The sequence below is a fragment of the Drosophila simulans genome, chromosome X, assembly GCF_016746395.2.
Source record: "Drosophila simulans strain w501 chromosome X, Prin_Dsim_3.1, whole genome shotgun sequence".
Lineage (NCBI taxonomy): Eukaryota > Metazoa > Arthropoda > Insecta > Diptera > Drosophilidae > Drosophila > Drosophila simulans.
This window is the reverse complement of record NC_052525.2, coordinates 4,014,238-4,039,923: the sequence shown is the minus strand read 5'-3', so window position 1 is coordinate 4,039,923 and position 25,686 is coordinate 4,014,238. Positions and strand designations below refer to the sequence as shown.

Here is a 25,686-nt window from a genome sequence, read left to right as displayed (position 1 = left end):
GAAAAGTCCAAAAAAAGAAAATATAATAATTTAAAGTTTTCTTTTTTACTTTGGGCACATTTAAGGTCTCATTTGCTTAGATATTTTTCAGCCTTCCAGTATTTTTCCCTTCCAGTGCAACCTGTTCACGATTGAATGGCGCCCTACCGACGACCGCACCTGGAAGCCACTTAGTAGTCCCTTTCGCCGTGTCCATTCTCCCATTCCGCCCACATTTCATTTTCATTTTCCCCCAGATGCACCTGTAACCCACATGCAGAATAGTCAAAGGGTTTGCCCCAGGCTCAAAGGCAAACTGAAGAGAACGTGGAGGGTGAGGGCGGAAAATTTGCAATGCTGCTTAAAGGCGAGCTTGTAGAATGTAGGGTGTAATACTATTACCAATAAATGGTAATATTATGGGTTATATTATTAAAATTTCAAATCAATGCATGTTCTTTTAATTTCGAAATTTCGAAATTTACCGAAAAGATGAACTCATAAAGACAGATCCAAATGTGCAGCACTGGGTGTGCCCTCTGGCTGTGCAAAATGTGATGGGATGGGAGTGGATATGGGCATACCTATTGGTTGCCAGTTGGATGCACTCAACCGAGCCTTCGTTTCAGTTTCACTTTCAGCCCTTCCCTTCGGAAAAGTGTGTCAAAGGAGGGCAGGGGAAACACCAGAGGGGGAGGAAACTGGACAGCAAGTCTACATTAGTTCGAGTCTCGGGGCAGCACCTGCATCGCCCATAAATATATGTATGAAAGAGTCTATATATATATATATGTATGTACACATACACATACACATACATACAACGTATAGATGGATTGGCCCAAATGAAGCTTCATTTCGGGCTGTTGCTGTTCGGTCATAAATTTCATTTAGGAGACGACGACAGACAAACAAACAAATACGTCACTCTATCAGTCCGCCTCCCACCTTATATACACCCCGGTATATGGCATATATAGACGTGCCATATGTCGGGTTAAAGGGAATATATAGAAGGGGGCGTGGCCGGTCGGTGACAATAAATCTAGCGCATGGAACAAATGCGTTTCGAGTCGAAGACGGCGACTTTGATCCACAAATGGCGCTGGATGAAAACAATTGAGAGCAAAAGTGACATATTGACACATTAACCGATGCATACACCCACACATCAAGACACACACGCGCGCACACACACATACACACAGGCGACAGTTTTATGGCTTTGTGATAGTTCATCCTGCCAGCGAAATAGGAAAAATAAAGGAAACACCAACTGCACTTAGTCAAAACTTGGCGGGGAAAATACGGGAAAATGTGGAAAAGAAGACAGGTGCCACAGAAGAAAGCACACGAAAATAATAATTTTAAATTAAATATATTATTGATTTTCAAACTAATTGGATATGGGAGCAAATATTCGCCATTGTAACATAAGTCTTTTAAAAATGCGTATTTATTTGTTGCATGCAGTTTAAATTTCCCTCTGCTCTTAATTATGTTTTATTATTGACAGTAAATCGACTAATTAAACAGCGGAAAAAAGGGATTTAAATATTATTCTAAGGCCAACGATTCAACGAAAAATCCCGCAAAATAAATCTGTGGAAAACATCATTTATTTGCAGGAAATTTATATTTTTTTTTTGTGAGGGGGTCTCTCTTTTAAATCAATTTCATTGCAAGGAATAAATTGACCATTTCATGGTTGTAAAACCACAAATTGGCGGAAAACTTGATTTATTGGAATTGCGATTTGAAATACGTCTGCCAATTGGATTGTTACTCTTTCGACATTAAATAGTACCGCCCCAAAACAGATATGACATATGTATTTACTCACCTTTGGTGTTCCGCCCGCACGAATGTCGCTTACTTGGCAGAGTTCTATGACATCGCCATCCTGCAAGGATATATAAAATATATGCTTAGCCACTGTAATTCCTATTTCTCAATATATTTGCCATAGCTTACCCGGCCCTCGCTTTTCCAGTACAGAAAAAATCCGTATTCGTCGACCTTGAAGAGGGCATCGCGCTCAAAGTCATTCTCCTTTGTCTCCTTTTCGTTTTCGAACCAGCGATCGAAAACGCAGCCCGTGGTCAATTCCGGCGGAACCGGAATGATCCAATCGAACTCGTACTTCTTGGTCATTATTGCCGACTGTGTGATGTTAGCTTAGCCACTTCCGTTTCCGTTTCCACTTCCGTTGCTGTTTCCGTTGCCGCTGACGCTTCCGTTTCCGTTGCCCTGCACATGCGATATATATCTAACCAGATCAAGATCTGTCCCCCGTCTCTCGCTCGCTCTCTCTCTCTCTCTCTTTTTCAACTGTCAACTTAATTTCCGGACATATTATATACTGGCCCTATCTATCGATGCTCCCAACGGATGTGTGTGTGTGTATATACAATCGCATTTATAGCAGATCACATGGTCCGTTTTCCGGCTAATTGAACTTGGCCCGGCAGCACTTGCTGCACTTCTGCCACGACTTCCGAGCGGCAGGTTCCCTTTTATTTAAAATCCTCGACGCAGCTGCAAATGTAAAACGAGATTCGACCATTAGACATGACAGGCACAACGGGTTTTGGGGTTGTGCGTTCGAGCACTCCTGCAATAATAATTGTGCGGCAGGCCACAAACAAAATGAAGACATGAAGACACGGACATCCTGCAGTGGCAGAAAAAGCGGTTAAAATTTGAAAATAAGATACAATTCGTACATATCCTTTTATATTCGCAGGCAATTCTTAACTGTAACTGTATTTATCTTATTCATAATTCCCACACTTGCTACCGCTTTTATCGCAGTGTATGATACGAAAATCAGGAGTGCGCCTTGATTGCTCATGTTACAATAGGAAAGTCAATAATTTGCTTTTATTTTGCCTTTCCATTTTGCCATCAAGGGTTAGCTTCTAGTTTCCGAATGCAACATATAATTTTCAATTTCGATTTGGGGTAAAATGTCTACAAGAGAGCGTATTTTCTACCATTAATTATGCAAGCTATGCCACTTTCAACATGAGAAACTAGAGACGATAACTAACTAACTGCCCTTGGAAATGAAATGATTTCCCTCACAACGTTCAGCACATTGAAATTAAATTTAAAATTGCCGAACTGATTAAGTAATGAACTGATGGTGAGTGAATAATTTTAATCAAGATTGTTAAAATACTTGCTATATAAATGATTAAATATTTCGAAAAATTGCATTCAGAATGAGCATAATCAACAGGAATGCCAATCGCATGCCAATTTGCGAATAATTTCGGCATAAAGTTTAATGAGTTTTATTGCTGGGAGAGGGGAAAAACTTTCAAATTGAATTAGCATTCGAATTGAACTAATTTCGCACGCACAAATCCGCCTGCCAATTTGCAATCTGCACACACTTTATGAGTTCGACACATTCAAAAAATAGGTAAAAAAAAAATGAGAACAAAACAAAAATCCACTTTAAAGTTGGCACAAGTTTACCAAGGTTTAACAAGGACTCGCAGGAGCAGGAGTCAGTTCTAGAGCACTTTTTTGATTTTTTCTAACGAAACCGGCTGATAGCTGATAGACAACTGAACTAACAGCACATCGTTGCAGCCGGAAGCCAAGAAACATCTAAAAACTAAGACTAATGGAATTAGCGAGTGACGACATTGCCAGGGCCATGGCCACAGGTTCTTTTTCGCTGCGATTCGATTTTGACGCACTTTGGGGACTTCCCGCCACCAGCCACCCCCACCCACCGTCACCCAACCGACCATCCACCCACTGAACGGAACACCATGGCCATGGCCTCGTGCACCTGACTTTGATTCCAATTCGGGGACAAAACTCAAGTGGCTGCCGTTTTCGCAGCTTGTTGCTGTACCTAACACATTGTTGGCTTTTCAATTTAGCTACACGGAAACATCACGTTCCACTTGCGATGGCCGAAAATAACTACAAATGGCCATTAGCTAGGTTCTAACATTTTTCAAGATCACGTTCTAGTGCTTATCTACAATGTAACTACATATGTGCAGTAGCTGCATTCAAAATTAAAGCCCATTTACTTAGTAGACATTCTTTCATATTGCTAAACGTTTTTTCTGTGTGTACATATTTAGTCCGCCGCCTTGGCTGCGTTTTATTTATTTTATTTTTTATTTATACGGAGTCTGTGACAGACGCTCTTCACGGCTGTCGGAGTCCTTTGTGTGACATTTATGCGCCACCCCCCCACGACAGCTATCGTATATACAAATATATATATATATATATGTATATATAGAAAGTTGACTGATTACTGGCAGCCCCGTGATTTCTTCCGCTTTCTTTTCGACGCCGCTGTCGTGTTACACATGACTTCAAATTCAATGAGCTGCGAAATTTCGCTCATTGTTAAACTTGGAGAGCTTGTTAGCCAGACGACACACAAACACAATCACAAATACAAACAAGCGCACAGCCAGGACTCTAAAAAAAACGCACAAAAAAACACTTTCACGCCCGCTCCTCCACGAATGTTTAATGAATTTACGCTCCTTGCGCTTTTGAACTTTCGTCTGGCGAATTGGAAGGGAGGCGCCAAGGACGACGGCTCAAATGGAGGAGGAAGGTGGGAGCGAGGTGCAAGGATACGGGCATCAATGCAACTGCTTAACTACATACAAATACATAATAGTAATGTTTGCGCTTGGAAATGACTAGTTTTGAGCTTCGATCCCTTTGTTCCGTTTCCAATGGAGTGGCTGCCATAAAGTGCGAATTTAATCATGGCCATTAAAGTGGTGCCCAGTGCCGGATGGCGGGTCATAAGGTCGTGCCGTGAAAAGCGCCCTCTTCACTCGCTCAAAGCCCTCGAACACAACACTTTTCCCGAAATCGAAGCACTTGAATTCATCTTTCACCGGCGACCATTAAATGCAGATACCAAGAGGAGGAACTTGAGCACGAAAAGGAGCGTGGAGCAGGGAGCGGGGAACGCAGGCGGGCAGGAACAACACGAAACGAAATCAAATCGTCCTTCTATGTAGGTGCGGAGAGCACCCTCTCCTTTTACCTTTCACCTCCCAGGAGTTTTTGTGCGAAGAAGTGTATGACAACGGTCCTTTTGCTGGGGGTTTTCCTTTCCTCTCCACTCCCCTCCTTCATTTTTTTTCCTTTCCGTTCGGCAAGTGCCACGCCTCAGCACCTGCGTTCCCCGGAATCGAGCGGAAATTCGGCTCGCAGCTCGAAGGTTTCTGGGCGAAGGGTGAAAGGAAGGCTCCCGACTTTCCGGGTTACAGAGTAAAAATAACTTGCATAAACTTTCCCTCAAAGGACGCACACACACACTCACTCACACACACACGTATGCCGAGAAGTGTGCTACAAATATGCTCATTACGTGCGCGCCAAGTGGCAGCCTCAGCCCCAAAGGACACGCCCCCGCCACCTGCCCCCTCGACACTCCTCCTTTTCCAGCGACAATTGCTCAATTTATTATTGCATACTTTGCGGCCATAAAACTTGGCAGGCATCCTTTCGCGGCTTCTGTTGCATGTACTTACTATTATCTATGGGGAATACAGACACACACATATACACTCGCATAGATATAGCATTTATATAGCTTTAGCACACACACACATATGCGCAGTGCACGGTTACAGGTGCACGGTTATAGGCCATAACTATCTTCAGTTTAGCGGCATTTCTGCTTTTGATGGCCTTTGGACAAAGGCGAAACTTAGGAACCGCGTTCAAAAAGTTGCGCAATGCTTGCCGAAAAAATATTTTAAAGTCTAAGTGGCCAGCTGAACTTGACCTTAAGACGGTTTTTTTTTTGGTGGAATAAGTTAATAAAGCTAGGTTGTACTACTCATAATATATGTATGAATATAGCTTAAAATAAAATCACGCATGAAGAAATTACCCTGATTAGTAGTAGAAATGAATAATAATGTAGTTTTAGCTTTTTTATTTTGGTGCTGCAAATAAAAACATTTAAATAGCATATGACATTTTTATTGTTTTCCAAGTAGTGTATTTCTATCTGATTGTCATATCTGGCAATAATTTAAATATATTCGTTCTGTTTTTTATGATTATCTTGTCTACTTAATGCCCTATAAAGTTTTAGACAAGACATTTTCCAATGCTTGTTCCATTTTTCTTGAACCGAAGTTTACTAGCCGCTGTCATTGCTTTTTGTTGCTCTCATGGTTATGGTTATAACAATTGTTGATACAGCTTTTATGGCCGTGCGGCATTTTGTTTATTTTTGCATTTGCATTTTCATTGCAAGATCTGGGTATCTGTAAACATTGTTGTTGGGATTGCAGTTAATAAAATTGCTTTTTTTCTACGGCAAAACGTTGCTGCAATATTCATATCGAAAATCTTTTGATGTTGCTATTGTAGTTCTGATTTCACTAGTGAATAGTTTGCATAGTTTTGGTTTGGTCGCAAGTATCTCGCTACAATTGTGTTTACATTTTATTCTCCATTTTAATTTTGCTGTTTTTTAAGTCCAGCCTTTTACCTACTGAGTCCAATCAATTGGTTTAGCGATCTTTGTATGCCATTGTTGCTGCTGTTGGCCATTACACTTAGGAAATTGAATTTGCCGGCCATAGAATATTTGTGAAATTGGCATTTAAATATTTGATGAGACAAGCAAAGGGAAATGCGCAGCGAATCGCAGGTAGTAAAATATTTGAGTGCCGGCTTCTTTGATTCTGGCCAAAAGGGCGAAATGAGGCAAGCGATTCGAACAGTGAACTGTGAACACTGATTGCACGAATGAAATATTGAGGGATGGGTTGAGTGGCGTGGAGTGTGGGGTCAGGGGTCACACAACTTGACCTTGCCAGTGGCGCCGGGCATCCATCAAAATTGATGGCACTGCACACTCGGCTCATGCAGTCAGTTGGTCAATCAATCAAGCGCCCCGCTCAATTACATCAATCAAGCGGGAAAGGTAATCCAAAACCGAAAACCAAATGGGCTTTTTCCCTCTCTCGACTTTCTTGACTGAGGACCAAAAGTAATTACGTCTGATAAACAAGTCCTCTATTATTCTGTGCACAAATTGAAAAGGAGAAAGAGCTAGCCAGACTGCTGGCGACAGAGATGGCTAGCGTGTCTAAAAGTGAGCAGAAAGGATTTGACCGAAAATGCATTTCGCATTTTAAAACGACAGGAAATATGGAAAATAACTTAACAAATTGCCAGATGCCAGCTTTGTGTATGTTTGCAAACATGAGTTATTTCCAGCGCCATTCCGCTTTGTGGAAATTGCAAACTTTTGCATGTTTCCATGAGGCCAGACGAGCTTTTTTCAATTAATTGCAGCAAGAAAAACCAGCACGTTTCTGTTTATTTGAGTAGTACTTTACGTATCCTGCATCATGGCATTCTAAATATAGACAGGAGCTTAGACTTATTTCAATTTTGATGAACTAAGCACCCCTATTATTTTTGAATAATTTATAATGTGTAAAAATACTTTAAAAGGATTGGAAATAGTTAATAATTTAATTGATTGTGAAATAATAAAAGTCAGCATTGACACTAAGCCACTTGTCTGTCTGGCATATCATTAACCACCAACGCCTTACGCACACACACACACACAGAGAGACCCACACACACTTGTGCACATACATATACAAGCGTACACACCCAGGTGACCCTGGCGTATACGTGATGTGTGGGAATATGCAAAGTCCTGGGACAAGAAACTCGCTTAGGCACGCACCATCCGTCAAGAAAAGAAGACGACCCCAGAAAGGCTCCAAGGGCTGCCGGCGTCGTCGAGGTAGGCGTGGCAGGGTCAGGGGCGAGTGGGGCGTCAAAGGGCAAGGGGCGTGGCACAGGCAAATCAAAACCGAATGATGGGCGGAGCGACAGCACGGGCATCCTTCAAACAAACTGTCAGCAACTGTCAGAAGAAGTTAAACGAAACCGAAATAAAACAAAGGAAAGTGGGTGGTGTGTGTGTGTGTGCGGCTCGCCAGGAAAAAAGCGTAGCAAAACAACATTGACAGCAGATCGGCCCCAAAACCTTACCGAAATCAACAAAAAAAAAAAGAAAAAATGAATGGATAGATGGGAAAAGGAGGCTTTGTCATATGGCTTACAGCTGTTGGCGGACTTTTGCGGCACGTAGCTCCTCTCCTTTCTGGCGGTGGTTTTATTTTTAGCCCCACAGGCCGTGAAACACTTCGAATTCCCCGAATCAAAACAATACATTATCATGGGGCGGACGCAGCTCGAGAAAACGAATGCCCTTTCCTTTTGGTCCTTCGGTGAAATTGTGCATATTAAATCTGTGACAGTGCGGGAACAAAAACAGCAGCGAACACAAAAAAAAAAATCGAAATTCAATGTTCTCTCTTGTGACCGAGGTAAAGGCAACAGAAATGCTCTTTAAAATTATTAATTATTAGGGTCCCTATAAGCATGCATTTAATAATTTTGCTAGGATTAAAAAATGGCAAAAGCCCAAATGTAATGGCAAAGAGAAATAGCCTTAAATCGCTCACGATGACACTGATAATTGAATTAGTACATCCACTTTTCAGTGGTTTTCACGCTCCGTGAGGGTATGAAAATATGCAAAGGGCAGAACACAATTTGCGTGTTGTGATTCGACAAAGGTTTTGCGAAAAACCTTTGGCCTCACAGTGCTTTTTCGGCATGGGAAGGCGGCCCAAAAATGCAAAACCGACGGCCCAGAGACCCAAAACCCAGGCCCAGATTCTTCGCCTGAATGCGAGCCTGTTTCGATGGATGTATTGGTTGGTTCATGGGGCGGCGGCATTGGGGCTTTGGGCATGGGGCATGGGGCATGCGGCATTTATACTAATTTGTCGATAATTTCGCTGAGCTCGTAAAATGGCCGCTTATGTTTACGGGAGACAAAGTGGTCAGGGGGAACGGCAATGGCAATTGGACATGGGAATTGAGCTGCCTGCGACTAAGTGAGCAGGTCTAATAGACATTTTATCGATTGCCGTGCACAATTATATTTGATGAGCTTTTAATTGAATTGATTTACTTTCACTTTGCCGTATAAATAGCAGGCGGCAAGGTCGACGGAACCGCAGGACATGCGATGTGCCCTAGATAACCGGATAGATAAGCCACCCCCCCAAACAGGAGTCGGGTTAATTCGTGGCACAGGAATAATGGAGCCAAGGCAAAAAAAAAAATCAGAAAAAAAAGGCCATTACTTGTTCAGTTATTCAAGAACTAAATGATTGCGATAAGTTCTAATTCAAATAAAATAAAAGGATGTGCGTCTGGTCGGTGAAACAAAACAAGCAAATAAAGTTGAAATACTAGTACCGGGATGGAACAAAAGTGCGATCGAGTTACAAATTGGAGCGCCGAATGGCAGGGCAATTGTCAGCGACAGAGTCGAAAAGTTTGGCGCTGGTTTATCATTTAGTCAAACTGTCTCGTGTTTCTCTGTTTTCAGCAGGAAGAGTTCATCTGATTTCGGGCTCCTGGATGAGTTTTCCTCACTGAATCTTCCATCCACCGAAAAACTCACGGCTGATGGAAATGCCAACAGCAGCCGAGAAGTTTTCCATCATAAAAGTTTTCGTCCCATCGCAAAGTTGTAATTCTGTGCACGCCGCCTTTGGTTTTTCGCAAAAACTTTTCTCTAGCTGCCTGTGATGACTGCATTGGAAAAACAAGTTTGTTTTCATTTTTCCCGTTTCCCGTTTCCCGTTTCGCATTTTCGCATTTTCCTCTTTGTTTTCGTTACAGTTTGTCCTTTATGTTTGCTGGCCTTTGTGTTTTGCTGTCTCATTTCGCAGCCATCTATCTGTCCCTTTCGCCAGCGCCTTTTTATCCCTTTTTCCCGCCGTATATAAATATTGTTTTCGTACTTTTTTCTCCACATTTTTCATCCTTTTCTCGTGACTGCAAGCTTTAGTTGTAAGCTGCGAGCATAATGTCATTTTAATACTTTTTAAGCGCATTAATTACACATATACAAAATAAAAAAGAAGAGCGAAAGAGAAGGGCTGGGCGGAGGGAAAGAGACAATTGCATTGACATCGCCCAACCCGCTTAACCCTTGCCATCCCTGTCTCTCACTTTAAGTGGATAATATGCGAGGTAATATCATCAAATGAATTGTGAGAACGCTCTCGCAAATTTCCCCCCTTACAACCATCTCTTTCCCTTTTTTATTCATTTGTCAGAATGCAAATATACCTACATTTATACCTATATATATTTGTCTGTTTATTCAATTTGTAAGCTTTATTGTCAACGTCGTTAGTACTCGTTGCTTATTCATTTTCCGATTCCCATGCAAAAGGGACTTTTATTTAATACCTTTGCAGCACATTATTACGTATACGCATACGCCCCACACACAAGCTGCCAATTGAGGTAGCAGTGAGTGGGGTTTTCCCTAGCTTTGGGAACAAATTTTCTTTGTTTTGTGTGCAAAATATATTATTAACTCGATGGAGTCTATTAGGGTCTCACAGTCATAGGTGCATTTGCCAAATTACTCTTTTGCAAGCGCAGTGACGAAACGAAAAACTCTTGCCCCTAATCCACCAAGTAACTAATTCGCTGTTGGCACTAACCTTATCTAAATGGTCTCAAAACCCATGGAAAAAACGCAGCTGCTGTTGGCGAAATTGCAACGCGTCAATGCCATAAATTTGGGCCAATCCATGAAGTGCAGCGTATTTACGACCAGCTACTCCAATTGCACTAATTATCTGAGTGGTGCGGGGCTAAGTGTACAGCCCTTGCAATCGGCAGACGGGCAACCTTCACCTGAATGGACAAACAGTGACGCCATTGCGACATCCAACACCAGAACCATTTTGCAATCGAGAGTCTGTTCGCAGAGCTACACTGAGAAATGGCATACAGTCTTTAAGGACGAACCATTACATTATGTACATACATACGTGTACATACTATGTATGCAATGCAGTTGAGATTGTAACCACTTTGGACTCCTTTTATTGATATTTGTTTCGGCCAGTGTATCGTGTACACCCACTTTGATTAGCCGTGTGCTGTTGAGTGCATCCCAGTTGTGTTTAGGTGGTCGTGGTGCATTACGTATACGTAATCAGCTTAGCCGCTGTCGCCTAATCAAATAATCATTGCCTGCTCCCGGCTCGTCAGGTCGACCTTGGGAACGGGGAAAACCAAATCGAAGTCATAGCAATTACACACAGTCCTCGAATTGGTCAGCCTGCGACAATTGAGCGATTCGTAAGCAAAAGTTGGGAAATGACAGCTCATTATACAGGAGCTAATCAGATAACATGGTCATCTTATATGGATATAAACTCAGATCAAGACTCAAAGGTAACTGTTTGTTTGCACCCAACTGACACTTTACTATTTACTGAATTTTGAAAAAAAATTGAAGAAAGCGCGAATTCAGTTCGTATTTGACCAGGGTTTCCAATTTTTTATTGCGTGTTTTAAAAAGTTTTTGAAAAAAAAAAAAAATTGAATCTGAAGTGGAATGCAAAATTGAAAGCAATGGGAATGACACGCAAGTAGGACGAATAGAACCAAGATGTGGGCAAGGTCGACTCCAATGTCCTTAAATGCGTTCTCAAAACGGCCCAAGGTCACCTATTGAAGGAGCACACATAAATATGTCGCATTGCAAGAAAAGGTCCTGGAAATCAGTAAACGCATCCGTGAGCACCAAAAATGCATCGATAAGGTAAAAAGGAAGTTGAGACTCATTTGCTCCATGTCCGAGGATGCCAACAACTGGATGTATTTGGAGGACAGCGAAGACAGTAGTCCTTGCCCATCCAATCACGATGTTATTATTATTATTCAGATAATATAACCACTTTAAGCACACTTTCCGGGAATTAAATAAAATGCAATTATTTCATAGGTAATTCATATGGTTTTACTGAAGGTTTTCTGGGCAGTTTTCAAAGTAGATAGCACACACGCCTTAAATTATGCATCTTTGACATTTCCACAGTGCTACTCGTACTGCTGGTCTATTTTCCCAGAAATTCGCTCCCGTTTTGTCGGTCGCATTGTTCTGGGAATTCGATTGCAGTCACTTTGGCCAACTTGTTTGTTTGAATGCCTATTTATAGTCTGTCATTTGAATGGCATTCCAGGCGGGCGGTTGCCTACGCATCATTTAAACGATATGGGGGTCTATTGGGGCTGGGGTGTACACCATATACACCATACACCATACACCATACATACATACATATATATGGTATATATCGTAAACACATTTCCCGTTACACGTGCGGACATTTTGTTTAGTTAGTCGATATCTAGCTGCGTGTATGTGCGCATCGTAATTACATAATAATTTATTTTCGCATACAATTCGCTTGATTTTGTTTTTTTCCCCGAATGCCCGACTATAAACGTTGTTGTTGGTGTGTTTTGATTTATTTACATTGATTGCGAGGCCATCATCCAGCATCATCCATATTGCACAAGGCAAAAACGAGAGCATCTCCACAACGGATCTCTGATTAAACGAGTAAAGTAAAGTCAAGTAAAAAAAAAAAAGTAGAAGAAAGTAGAAAAAGAAATCAAATCAAAAGCTTAAGGCATCCGCATCTGGAAATCGGCTTTCTCTTCAATTCGGAGAGCCAATTGAGTAATTTTAAACTTTAGTGGAATCGAAATTAATTTGATTTATTTATTAGCTGTCTGTTATTTGTTTATAAACAATAAAAGCCGAAAGAATGCGCATTTGAGGTTCATGAACATTTTCGCAGCGCCCAGAGCGAAGCGAAAGCCAACACCACCAACAATTATTTTTATGGCAAATATTTATCTAACAGTATTTCGGGGCGATGGGTGGTTTTTGGTTTTTTGGTTTTTGGTTTTGCTGTTGAGTCTTGTTGTTGTTGGCTGTCAAAGGCAAACAAAGGCATCGAAGGTTGTTAATGCTGAAATATTAATGTGCGTTAATTACCCGCAGACGGCAAAAAAAACAAGAAGAAGGTGGGTGGCATTTGGGTGCTAAAGTTCTTTTCGGTGTGGTTAGGGGTCGAGAGGTCAGAGGGCATCTGCATTTGCTCTTCTGATTTCAGCTGATTTTGTGTGCCTTTCATATTGGCACTATTATCTAAGGCAAAACTAATCTCCCTCACATACATATATTTATCGAATTGATATTGAAATTTCCATTATTCAAGGTTAAGAAGGCATTGTTCATTATTCAATTACTGGAAGTGCCTAACCATGTGTAAGCAAGTTCAAGGTTGCACACTCAATTATTTTGTACCACCGAAATGTATTATTTTCAGTCTGTGTATTCAAGGATTTTAGTTCCTCGTATTTCACGTTAACCTTAACGTCCATTGTTCTTTTGCTAATCAAATCTGTGGCTCAAACACGGCTTTCAGGCTAAAAAATAATTGGCATCCTAACTTTATTATTCCTAGAATCTCCAATTATCTCAGATTCCACAAGTTCAAGGCTGTCATATTCAAATGACACCTGCGTCCATCGCATTATATGCTTTAAACAGAAGTAAGTTTTCTGAGTCGGAAGCTCGAAAATGCCATTGATTTGCAAAGATTTGGAAATAAAAAAAAACCTATGAAAAGTGCCATAAATGCAATCAAAATCAAAATGCTGGAACCGAAAGCTATTGAGCTAATAGAAATTCAAATCTATTTTGCCAGTTTATATATACAATGTAGTGTATATAAAACGAGAGAGCTGTATGTGTAAATGTTTTTGGTTCCATACAACACACACAAATCTCGTTTAAGTTAATTTGCTCCGATCGTTAGGTATATACTACGCATTTTGTTTATTATTTTGATAAAGTGATGTTGGTGCTAATGCTGCGCAGTCTGCCATTGTTATTGTTAATTTATTTTTACCCTTTCGCCGCCTTTTAGGATTTCCAAGGCGACCATCGAAAAGGTTAAGCTCATCGAATTACACGCGCAGCGGTGAAGATATTAAGGATGAAATTCAGTGAACTTAATTGCGAGTCACAAAGCAAATTAAACTAAGGAAAATCATATATATATCAAGCGAAAAGATTAAGCACCCATAATTTGTATACATTCTTAAACTATGCAGCGATTTTTGTAGGTTTTAGGTTGAATAGAAAGTCCCACTTCTAGTGGACATTTTCGTTTATTTATTTTCTTTTCACAAGTTTTCCCTGCTGGAAAAGCGGGCGAAGGAAAGACCAAAGAGAGAAACGTGAAGTAAATATAATCAAATTTGGAGTTAATGAGCGACCCGGAAATCATTTTCAGCACCATCAACAGGGAAAAACCAAAACAGAACCATAACCGTAGCATAAATTCAGGGTAGAGCTCGGGAGGAATTCCAGGCGATTTTTTTCCGTCATCTGTTTTTCGCTTCCAGCAGGACAACGAACTTTCCGTGGAAAATGTCGGGAAACCCGGGTAAACTGGCGAACACGAAGCGGAGTGAGTGGAAAGGCAGGCCGGCGGCCAGTCCCGACCAAAAAAAGCAGAAAAAGCATCCAAATATTTTGTCTCGGTCAATATTGAGTTGAAAATGAATACCAGGCCACTCAGCCTCCCTTTTAATAGCCACCACAATGGTGTTAGCTTCGTTGATTGCAAAAAAAAAAAAGTGCGTATATAAAAAGAAAAAAACAGTTGCCACAAAACAATCATCAATTTGAAATGCTCAAATGACGGAGAACTTGCTTCAGACACAACATACACACATGCAAACAAACAATATCGGTTCAATGGACCTTTTCTCAATAGTTTGTGGCAATCGCTGGTTGTCCCTCCAGAAATATAATCAAAATCAAAAGCAAAATATATATTGTTGCGTACTTTTTCAAATACATTCAACCAAATTCATTTGCAATCCCATTCGGCGAGTTCAGAGCCTTTAAACGCCACGATAATTTGCTTCTCAAAACGCCACTCCAGTGGTGACAAGTAAAGGGATTGAACGGAACTGTGGGGAAACCAATGACAAATAATTAATTGCGCACACTTTGACGGAACGGAAGAACGGGTGTAGGTCCTCCAAAAGGCCCACTGTCTATCGTGTTTCCCTCGACCGGCCCGCCTGTCAGTCAGTCCTTGTCCTGCGTGGAATCCTGTATCCATTTATAAACAGCACACAAATATGTCTGATGTGCGAGAGGCTTAGTGGAGATGAAGATGGCCATGGAGCCCCTCTTCGGCCCCGCCACCAATTAACTTGGGCGTATTGTGTAAATAATGTGTTAGACATGGTTACACATTCATGTGCCGGCCATAGACACGTCGTTGGCATCGTAATCTTCGCATCCCGACGTTCCTAGGACGCCCCAGGACATCAAAAAAAAAAAAAAAAACTGGAGCCAACAGAAACCCCCAAAAACCCCGGGCTGCCGCCATACGATTTTGATTGCACTTGGCGCTCTAATTGAAGACCGAGACAGAAGTGAATATGTCCCACCTCCAAAATGGGGCCCTTGACATTGATCCATTCCGATTAGAAGTTGAATTCTGATGCCGTCGATGCTTGTTGGTAATTGCCATCAAATCGAGGGATAAAAAGCCAAAGAAAAAAGAAAAGGGCTACAATGTTTCCCACACTGTAAAAAAAAAAAAAAAATATAACACAATACTAGAAAATATAGCAAGAAATATAATATAATGAATCATTTGGCAATTTAATAAATGTTTGTCCATGAAAAAGAAAATCACCACATTATTTGCGCATAAGCACAGATGAAAAGGCTGAAATCATTTCCTACTTTTTTTTTTTTTGAGTGTAAGGAGAAGCCAAGTGGTGTCCTTCTCCTCACGGACTGACTTGTGTGCCATGCATGTGACGGCAGCTCAGCAGGATATTTTGTAAATCATTAGTCAACAAAATGGTGGTAACGGTGTGTGTGTGTGTGTGTGTGTGCGTGTGTATATGTATGTGTTAGTGTGAGTGACGCCATTATTCTCCCCTCGCCCTCTTCACACCCCCGCCAGACCCTTGATCATGATTTTATATTCCACATTCCTGGGCCTGATGAGATGCGCCGCCTGCGCAAGATTGCCCCGACTTTCGCTGTTTTGAGTGCAGTCTGTGCCACCGATGTCATCAGCATTACGAGGGGATGGTTTGGGAGGGGTTTGGGCGGCGATGGAGGTGCCAAATGCCACACAAGTCCAGCCAAGTAATAAGTTAACTTTGGCAGAAGAAATCAATGATTTCGAGAACGTAACGTAAACTTCCTTATTTAATCAAATACTCGCATTTTATAGACATACAAAATATGTATGAAAACACACTAAACTTGCACTAATGCAACTTTAATAGTTAGAAATGCAGTCGATGTATATTATAATTTGCAATGCAACTTTAATAAATGGCATGTGAACTGGAAAGGAAAAGTAGTTTGTGCTTGTGCAAAAGAAAAGCAATATATGAGTGCACAAATTGCCTGGCGAGAGTTCAGTCAGTGGGAAAGTCTTGCCAAAGGCATGAACATGGTGAAAAGTTTGGGCATAAGGTAAAAGTTCGAGGAAGAGCTGGCGGCAGAGGGGGCGTAGGTCAAGGAAAAGGGGTGCTCTTTTTTTTATTTCGATGGGTGGAGCGGCTAATGACGCCAACATTAGGCGAGCGTCTAATGTATGTATGTGCACGTAGCCCAGGTCCATTCCACACACTGTCTCACACTCTCCCTTCGTCCCGCTACCACTTTCTCCTGCTTTCTCCGTCTCTATCTTCGTTCCTCTTCGCGCACACTTGTGTGTGGTGCGTACGCATGAAAGTCAAGGCAGACAACGTCAGATGCTAGAGCATTGCATTACATAAGCGACGCAAAACTGTATGCTACACTTTTTGATGGCCACCCATCCATCTGTCTGAGTGTGTGCGTATGTGTCTGTGTGTCTGTCTGTGTGTTTGTGCTGATGTCTGTGTGTTATTTCTGGCCATGGAAAGCACTGAGGAAAATTGGGTGCGTGAAGGGCAGGGGGAAAAGGACAGCGTTTGAGGGTCGACAACGATACGCACGGCACGCCACTCAAAAGCCATAAGCCCGGCAAATTAACATGCCCAAATTATGACAAAAGGAAAACGAGGCTAAAACAAAGGCCCCAAAAACTAAGGTTTCCAACTGTGGGTGGGGGTATTTTTCCAGGGCGGGGCACTTCTGCTGTAGACCGGAAAAGCCAAAAGTGAGATTAGAAAACTTTCGTGCTAATAACATTCGCCGAATACGCTGCCAAAGTTATTTCATCTTAATAGAAATGGCCAACTATCGTTAGTAAATAATACTTTCCGTAAATCATTGACTTGAGCAATATTATTGCAGGAAATATAACATTTGGAGGCATTAACTTCAAGTCAATATAAACAAACACTCGAGTTTCGCTACTTAGCTTTATTTTATTTTTTAATTTCTTCAATAGAAACATATAGATATATTTTAGAAGTAGCTCAGTCTTACTGTAAAATCAATGAAAGATATTAAAATCTGTTTAAACCAACCCTTCTCCTTTCCTTGAAACTCTCGTTGTCCGCAGTTTTGAGGTTAAGGGAGCTTCAAGTGCAGATTACTCATACGCCCCGTAAGCCGAAGCTGAAAATGAAACTGAAACTGAAACTGAAACAGAAACAGACTCGCCAAACAAGCCGCACGACATTTAACTGTCATAATCAGGGATGCGGACACGGTAGCCAACAAAACATCAACTGGAACATAATGGGCAAGTTTTGGCCAAACTGGGGGATAAAGTAAAGGACCAGAACACCCTTAAAACCAAAAACAAAAAAAAAAAGTACAGGAAACCGCAGTAGTCATAGTTTAATATCCATTTAACATGCTCGTGTTGTTGCTTCTGCTTTTCACTGAGAGAAATGCTTTGAGCACAAAATAATTGGGAAGATCAAGGATTTGGCATCTGCTTTCAGAAAAGGTAAACATTACCACTACTGTTTGCTTATGTTTATTTCAAAAAGCCAGTGGGAAAAGTTTGTTTACCACATTCCCCGCAATCGATCACGAATTTTTCAGTTTATGCTACATTGCATGCAATGTTTTAAAATTGTATATATAGCAAAGTAGGAAAACAATCGCATTTTAAGCACAGATTTATGCCCAGTGCTCGCTTGGTAAGTCAGGGAAAATTCCCAAAGTGATTATATTAATACAACATGAGCCACAAGTGTGTTGCATACATTGAGGCGTGCCGACTCGAATCCATGACAAAACTTTCGTATGCGTGTGTATCTCTATCTGTATCTGTATCAGTATGTGTGTGTGTGTGTGTGTAGCAATGCGTGTGTGGGCCATACATGGCGTATGAAATATACATACATAAACCAAAGGAACCAACGAACCAACTCCAATAATAATAAAATAATAAAAACCAAAACAAACTTTTCACCATGCTCAAAAGTTGTTGGCCAAAGAAAAGCTGAGACAGGCTATCGGTTAAACTTTACAACCGCGATTGCTATTGCCCGTTTACTGTTTTTCGTTAGAGTGAAATAAATTCAGCAAATAGTAATCATGATCGTTGAAATTGGACAAACCCATCCATCCATGCATCTTTAACCCCTTTAGAGATAATGAACTTACCGCAACATTTAGTTTAGTTCGATGGGAGCACGGCGATGCGCTGAACTGCAGAGAGAAAAGAAAATAAATAATATGTATTAAAATCGAAATGGTTTGCAGGAAGTACGCGTACATATGCACCTCCCACGTATCTCAAATCCCTCAGCTACTGCAGTTTTGGCCTTAATTTTCCAAATCAAACAAAATAAAGAAAAGAAAAAAAGAAGAAAAAAAGAAAAGAAGAGAAGAGAAGAGCCGAGCACAAGTGCAATGGTTTTGCTTGTGGGTGGGTGTGTGTGTGATTGAAGGTCATCCATGTTGCATCCCCACACACACTCACACACACCAAGATACCAACGCAAAAAGCACACATACACAAATGCGTAGCGGTATCTAATTAACTAAATTTCCATTTCTCCGCACATGTTTTCAGTGCACTGTAAACATAAATGGTAACATTAAGTACTACTAATTATTTCCTAAGAAAGATTTCGAACTATTGTTACATTTTAGACCGCTGCCATTTGCAGTGTATTAAACCAAGTGGCGTGTATTTGCCCTCGGTGTACGCTGTATGTCTTCTGCTCCAGCTGCCGGAACCTCATCCTTGCCGCACCACCCCTCCTCCCCCTCCCCCCTTAAAACACCCAGTGCCTTGCCCTTGCCTTGCAACACAAACAAATCGAAAAAGTGCGGAAAAAAGAAGGAAAAACCGGCTGAAACTCAGCTGGCGTTCCCTGCACGCTGTTTATCTCGCTCGCTGTGCACATTAACCTCTTTGTTAATCATTTACAAACAAATGCAAATGAAATAAAATACAGCAGCCCAGGTGAGGCGGAGCGAAGGTAAAGTTAACGAAGGCAGCAACAAACAGCGATGACGACGACGACGACGACGACGGCTATGCAAATAAAAAAGCTGGCAAATGAGCAGCGAAATTGCAAAAAGGGCAGGCCGTAATAGAGGGGGGGGATTGGGGAAATTCCGGGACGGAGGATTACGGCCTGGGATAAGCTCTCGAGCTTTACGGCATACACAAAAATACGGGGCGGCAGACAGAGAGTGCCACGCCCACGCACGATTTCGCTTAAATACACAACAAGAAAATGCAAAACAAACATTTACCACAGTCAATTCCGTTGGCAAACAATATTTCCAAAAAAAAAAAAAAAAAAAAAAGAGTAGCGAGTAAATTTTAACGGCAATTTTTCGCTCATCATTTTGCTTTCTGTGCTCGCATTTTTTCGCCGTGTAGATTTCCGCAGTTTTCCTGGACATTCAAAACATGATTCCGCAGCTGAAAAATTCATCTTGATGCGCTGAATTATTCAGCGCAACTTTTGTGACTCTTTTCACTGCAAATTGCATTTTGGTCTGGTCAAAAAACCAGAGCTCCTGTGTTGACTTTTCAGCAAACTTTTAATCAATGGTGGCCAGGGCAGCGGGAGGGAGGTCTGAGCTGCTGGAAGGGGGGCGGGGGGTTTTTCACAGCGTTCCAATTTCCCAGCTGCTTTCATATGCAAAAGATACTCGACTTGCTGCTGCTGCTGCTGCTCGGCTTGTTCATAATTAGTTTGATGATGTTTGCAGTCAACCTACTACTTCCTCTTTCGCTCCCTTGGTTTCTGGCTTAGTGCGTTGCCAAGGCTCGAAAAACATTCGTTCTGCTGGCCTAATGATATTTTAATTAAAACTATGCCAACTTTTTGGGCTACGGAAGAAGCTAATCGCACTGGAATACACCGTCTTTTGAATTTAAGCATCTAAATGTTTAGGTATCACAAACTTCGTTCTCAAATGCTTGAACAATCAAAAATGATGTCCTAAAATACATACTATTCAGGCAAATAATCACTGAGCTGGCTTACCGTCCATTTGTCAATCGGCCATTCAGTCATTCAGTTTGCCCATTCCGTCAGTTGGTCAATCAAGCGAAAGCAGCGGTTCGGGGAAAACCTTTTGACTTTTTACGCAACACGCTGCTTTAATAAAATTGTTCACTTTTCGCCCGTCCGTGTGCTGTGTGTGTGTGTGTGTGTGTGTGTGTCTGTGTCCGTGTGTTTTTGGTCCTGATTCGATTTTCGTTGATTTCCCAGAAAATTCCACATTCCCCCACCACCACCCACCACACGCTTTTCCGAGCCGGTGCCTTGGGGCCTGGGTTTGTTGAATTTATTCGCTAGCCTCCGTGTTGCGGCAGCAATCTTTGATCAAATCGAAAGCGAAAGCCATGAGATACTTCTGGCTGCCGGAATACCTTGAGATACTTTCGCTTCAAGTAGTACTTGTACCTCTCGTATAAATACGGCGAGAAGTAGTAATTACGCTATGCACTTGGGCATTTATCGATGCCCAGATATATATACGAGCTTAACACGATTTTAACCTCCTTGGCACGGCAAGATAAACAGATTACTGGGCTTGTGTGGATTTCTAGCCTACTTACATAGAATAAATAGAATATATTTGGATCATAGAAACGAGACCCAGTTATATATCCACACATTGACTCTTGAAAATACCAACGGTTGCAGGCTGCAAACTGCAGGGCACTCAGTTCGTCAAATGTATCTGTATCTGAGAGTCCCCGGGTCGTATCTAATCTTCTCTGTCATGTATCCGCCGCCGTTTTGTGTGCCAGGTAATTGCCCAGTCGGAAAAAAACATGTTACTCACTACAGGCAACTCCAATCCCTAAGCATTTCCCCCCTACCATTTTTTCCCCCGTTTACCCCACATCATCGCTGATATTACAAAGTAACGGGCAGCAAACATTTATCAGCACACGCAGAAAAATCTAAAGGACTTCAAATAATGCAACTTAATTATATAGGCGTGGGATGAGTTCACGTAACTCTATTCAAATAAGTCTCTTGGCTTGATTCAGCTAAGGACGAGAAAATAACTTATTGTTCACTTCGATTTTTCTCGCAGTGCAGCGTCAGGCGTCGCGATGCCATGCTGTCAACGCCATGCCTCCTAACGGTTTATTTGCAAAGCGTTCAAACTGTCAAAATGGCGTGCGGTGCGCGCTGGCCATAAAAAAAAGAAAAAAAAAAGGAAAACCTAAACCAAAACCCCAAAACAGCAAGAGAAACGAGAACGGCAACGACGTCAGTGAGTCAATAATGTAATTTCTCTTTTCTCGTTTGATATTTCGACTACATACTGGTTGGTATTCGTATATGGATGAGGAAATGAGTGGAAGGCAAGCTATTAAATGAACTGAACCCAGCAGCATTCCTCGAAGGCAAGAGCTAGGCAAGATTTGCTTCGCATATGGATCTTCCAAGCAGTTGCATCCGCACGAGGAATTCAACGAAGCTCTGAAGACAACTTCGAAAATCACCTTCGAGAAGCCTCGAAAATATTTCAAACGAATCCCAATGGTAGACTGCTGTGACTGGACTGCCAGTCGTCGATGATAATGACATTCACACTTCCACATTGAATCAAACAGTTTCAGAACAAATTTTCCTTAACACATAACTTTTTCGGCACATTTTGACCCTTAAAGTTATAGAATACATAGAAGACAGGATTATTTTAAAACTCAATTTAGCATAGGCCACCCACCATGCCCGTAACGAAGCGGTCAAACACTAAGCAACCACCTGACTATCAGCAGGACCTGAAGGACTTGTATCCCGTCGACGGGGACAATGACCTAATGACTAACTGGAAGGACGCGGATCGCCAGTTGGATGACGGCATGGGTGAGCTTGGCAATCAATGTGAATTTAAGCTTTACAGAAAATTAAAAGTTCAAAGTTTAATAACGATCTTAATGTTCTGGCCAAAAATCGGTTTATTTTTTGACCGAAAATTAGAAAATTGAATTTACTAAGAAATTCGATATTTACTAACACTTCTTTTAGCACAACTTGGCTAAAAATGGTCATAAAGCTGAACAACTAACTGTTTTGTGACGCTAATTACCAATGCTAACTACCCTTATCACTTTTAAGTTGATTTTCAATAATTAATTTTTCAGTAAATTTTCACATTTTTAATAAGGGGTAACATCATGAAAATTTGCAAAAATTGGCAAAAAAATAATGTTTCCAAATTTGAATTCCAGTCGATTGGGAATTAAATTACGAGCGCAAAGAGGTATTACAATCCATATTTGGACAAATATTTACAATGTTCTGGCCAAAAATCGGTTTATTTTTTGACCGAAAATTAGAAAATTGAATTTACTAAGAAATTCGATATTTACTAACACTTCTTTCAGCACAACTTGGCTAAAAATGGTCATAAAGCTGAACAACAAACTGTTTTGTGACGCTAATAACCAATGCTAACTACCCTTATCACTTTTAAGTTGATTTTCAATAATTAATTTTTCGGTGAATTTTCACATTTTTGATAAATTTGAAAAATTGAAAAATTTGCAAAAATTGGCAAAAATTAAAGTTTCCAAATTTGAATGCCAATCGATTGGGAATTAAAATACGAGCACAACGAGGTAGGAGAGTCCATATTTCGACTGATTTTGGCCACTTTAAAGGTGGAATAAGTGATAATTTTCAGTTGGAGAAACGACTTCTTGCCATAATTTGACATGAATCATCTAATTATTTGTGGTATTTCCCTTGCATGTGCACCGCAGACGAGTTGGAGCTCATGTTTAAAAGACTCATACCGCCGCCTTTGCCGGGAAAAGGACTGCCCAACGACAGTAGACACAATCACAGATCCACCAATCCGATAATCCACCACTTTGATGATAGTCCGCTGCCCGTTGCCAAGGGAACACGTGGCCCTAGTAATAGTAATGTGATTCAAAATACAGTGGATAATGAACAGAAGATCGAAGAATTAGAATCAGAACAGGCAGAAAAACTAGAAATAGATGCGGGAATCCGTTTCCTGGCCATCAGGTACTTTAATGTATTGCTGGTAAAACTTTGGCGTCGCCGAAAGGCCGAAGTCTACGATCTACAGACGCTGGTTCGCAAGTACCAAGCCCATGTAAGTAGTATCCACATATGTACCTAGGTAACACAAAACACAGTAAGTTGGCGCTCCTCCGCAGGCCGTTCGCAGCCGAACAGAGCTGCTATCGCGCAACCAACTGATCTGCACGCTGCAGCGACGTGGACAGCAGCTGAGCAACCAGCTGGTGCAGGCCGTCGATCGCCTCCGCGTGACCATGAACAGCTGCAGCGAACTGGACGACGAACTAAAGCAGGTAAAGGAGCGGGAACTTGAGCTGAACAACAAGTACGCCAGCAAGTCCCTAGAGTGTGAATATGTAGACGAAATGCTGCATACCTATCGCAGCGGTATGTTTCACGAGCTGACCAATTATCGCGAGGGAGCCGCCGAGTTGGCCAATCAACAGCGACGGGCCCTCCAATTGGAGTATGAAAATGCCGAGCTGGAGGATGAACTGCTAACGATTAAGGATAAGTTTATCAAGCAGAACGATCAAATGTCGGTGGCGCTTGGCGAGAAACAGCGGAAACTGGACGCTGCCTATGAGACACTAAGATACTACGAACAGGAACTGATTCTTCTGGAGATGTAAGTTAAGTTGTCACTAGACACTAGAATCACTAGAATTTTGTTAAAAAACGTTTTTGAACAGTAAGTACCGGGAGACGTTGAGCCAAACCGCACTGGAAGTCGAACTGCAGGAGGAGGTTTCGAGTCTGAAGAAGAAAATGAGCTTGACTCGCCGCCTGATCTTCTACTTGGCTGCCTTCAAGAGGCAGACTTTCCATTGTTGCATGTACCACGTGGTGGACGGAATACTCGACTGCCTGGCGCCAGCGTACTCCTCACCCCCAATGAAGGACAATTTACTTCGAATAGGCATGGCCGCTCTCTTTCTGCTAAATGCTAGGATGTATTGATTTGGCCTGAAGGATGCGAAAAGGACTCTGGCGGCGCATCCAGGGTCCTGCAACGATGACTGAGAAGCGTTTGTTAACTTAGAAGCAGGTAGCTGAGCACAACACAATACCACAAATTTTATGCGTATATTAGATATATTTCATCTTTAATGTGCCCACGGTTTTTTCTAAACAAAAAACAAATTTCGAATAAAATTTTCTACCTGTCTTAAACTAGATTTTTTTTTCTTCTTTTTTCTTTTTTTCCTTAAAAACTTAAGCGAATTAAACTCATAGCGTGCATGTCCAAATCCCATTCTTTCCAACTCACTTGATTGCAACATCCGAATGTGACGACTGTCCTCACACATTATAGTTTCGTTGCGGCGGACCGCAAAATACACAATTCATTCTAATTTCGAAATGGTGTTCAAACACGATTGACAGTTTGGTAGTGAATAGCCAATAGCCTGCCAGAATGTTATGACTGTTTGTATTTGGTCAATAAAATACCCAGTACTTTTGCACACAATAATGCGCTCTCTCTACTTTGAACATTAAGTACTTGGTGGGATTAATTTGTTTCAATAATTATTAGCCTAACACTGAAATAGTCTTGTATTTAATTAATAAACACTGATCATCAAGTAGCTACTAATGATGGGACATTGGACACAAAGAGTGTCGTCGAGTAAATATGACACAAAGTGCGAAACTGCTTTACAAAAATTACGCATACGACGTGTGCTCACTTCGAATATTGGCATTCATTGGAGGGCCCAATGTCATCCGAATTACGGAATCGCTGGCTCAACTCAAGCGAGGTGAACTGAGTCGATGGAGGCACAAAGGCCTTAACTCGATAAATGCATAATACAATGCGAACCATAATTGTGGCAATGGGTATGAAAGTGCGAATGGCAATGGTGTTCATTGTATGTACGTATGTATGTCATTGTATCATCCAAATGGATATGCCAAATGGAGCACGCAGACTCGACGTCGGATAGGCACTTTTATTAACAAACTAATCTGTAATTAGGAATGTAATTCAGCCCACTGATATTTCGCCTACTCATCGACGAATACAAAACTACGAATACCAAACAAACAAACAAACAAACACCTGCACTCTTCACCCGGGCTTCTATATATAGGCACAAAACAAAGCGATGTTTTTTTTTTACGCACAAATGGAGGGCGAAAACTCCAACGTTTTATCTGCGCATTGGTAATCCTCGGCGATTTTTGATAATTTACGATAATTCAAGATTATTTACTGCATACAAGACCATAAATTGTTACCAAGCAATTTCCATATGAGAGATAACCATA

The 25,686-nt window shown here is 41.4% G+C and overlaps 2 protein-coding genes across 5 annotated transcripts in view; one reads left to right on the top strand and one right to left on the bottom strand.

Moving 5' to 3' along the window:
• The window catches only part of LOC6725091 (1-phosphatidylinositol 4,5-bisphosphate phosphodiesterase), a 39,850-nt gene that overhangs the window by 10,767 nt on the left and 3,397 nt on the right, over positions 1 to 25,686 (bottom strand). For 3 of the 4 annotated variants that reach the window (XM_044923675.1, XM_016173410.3, XM_016173408.3), the window contains 3 exons: positions 18,530 to 18,574; positions 1,954 to 2,517; positions 1,823 to 1,882 (listed from right to left, as the gene is read on the bottom strand). In XM_044923675.1, coding sequence (XP_044779610.1) covers positions 1,823 to 1,882; positions 1,954 to 2,133 — 240 coding nt within the window. In that variant the 5' untranslated portion in view covers positions 2,134 to 2,517; positions 18,530 to 18,574. Of the gene's footprint in view, positions 1 to 1,822; positions 1,883 to 1,953; positions 2,518 to 3,465; positions 3,601 to 18,529; positions 18,575 to 25,686 lie in introns of those variants that run through there. The other variant, XM_016173409.3, reaches the window with a different exon arrangement.
• Positions 21,925 to 24,588, top strand: LOC6725090 (MORC family CW-type zinc finger protein 3). The gene is made up of 4 exons (XM_002106081.4): positions 21,925 to 22,224; positions 23,124 to 23,485; positions 23,550 to 24,040; positions 24,105 to 24,588. Exons 1-4 carry the CDS (start codon positions 22,086 to 22,088, stop codon positions 24,370 to 24,372), a joined length of 1,260 nt encoding a protein of 419 aa, XP_002106117.1. The 5' UTR covers positions 21,925 to 22,085; the 3' UTR covers positions 24,373 to 24,588.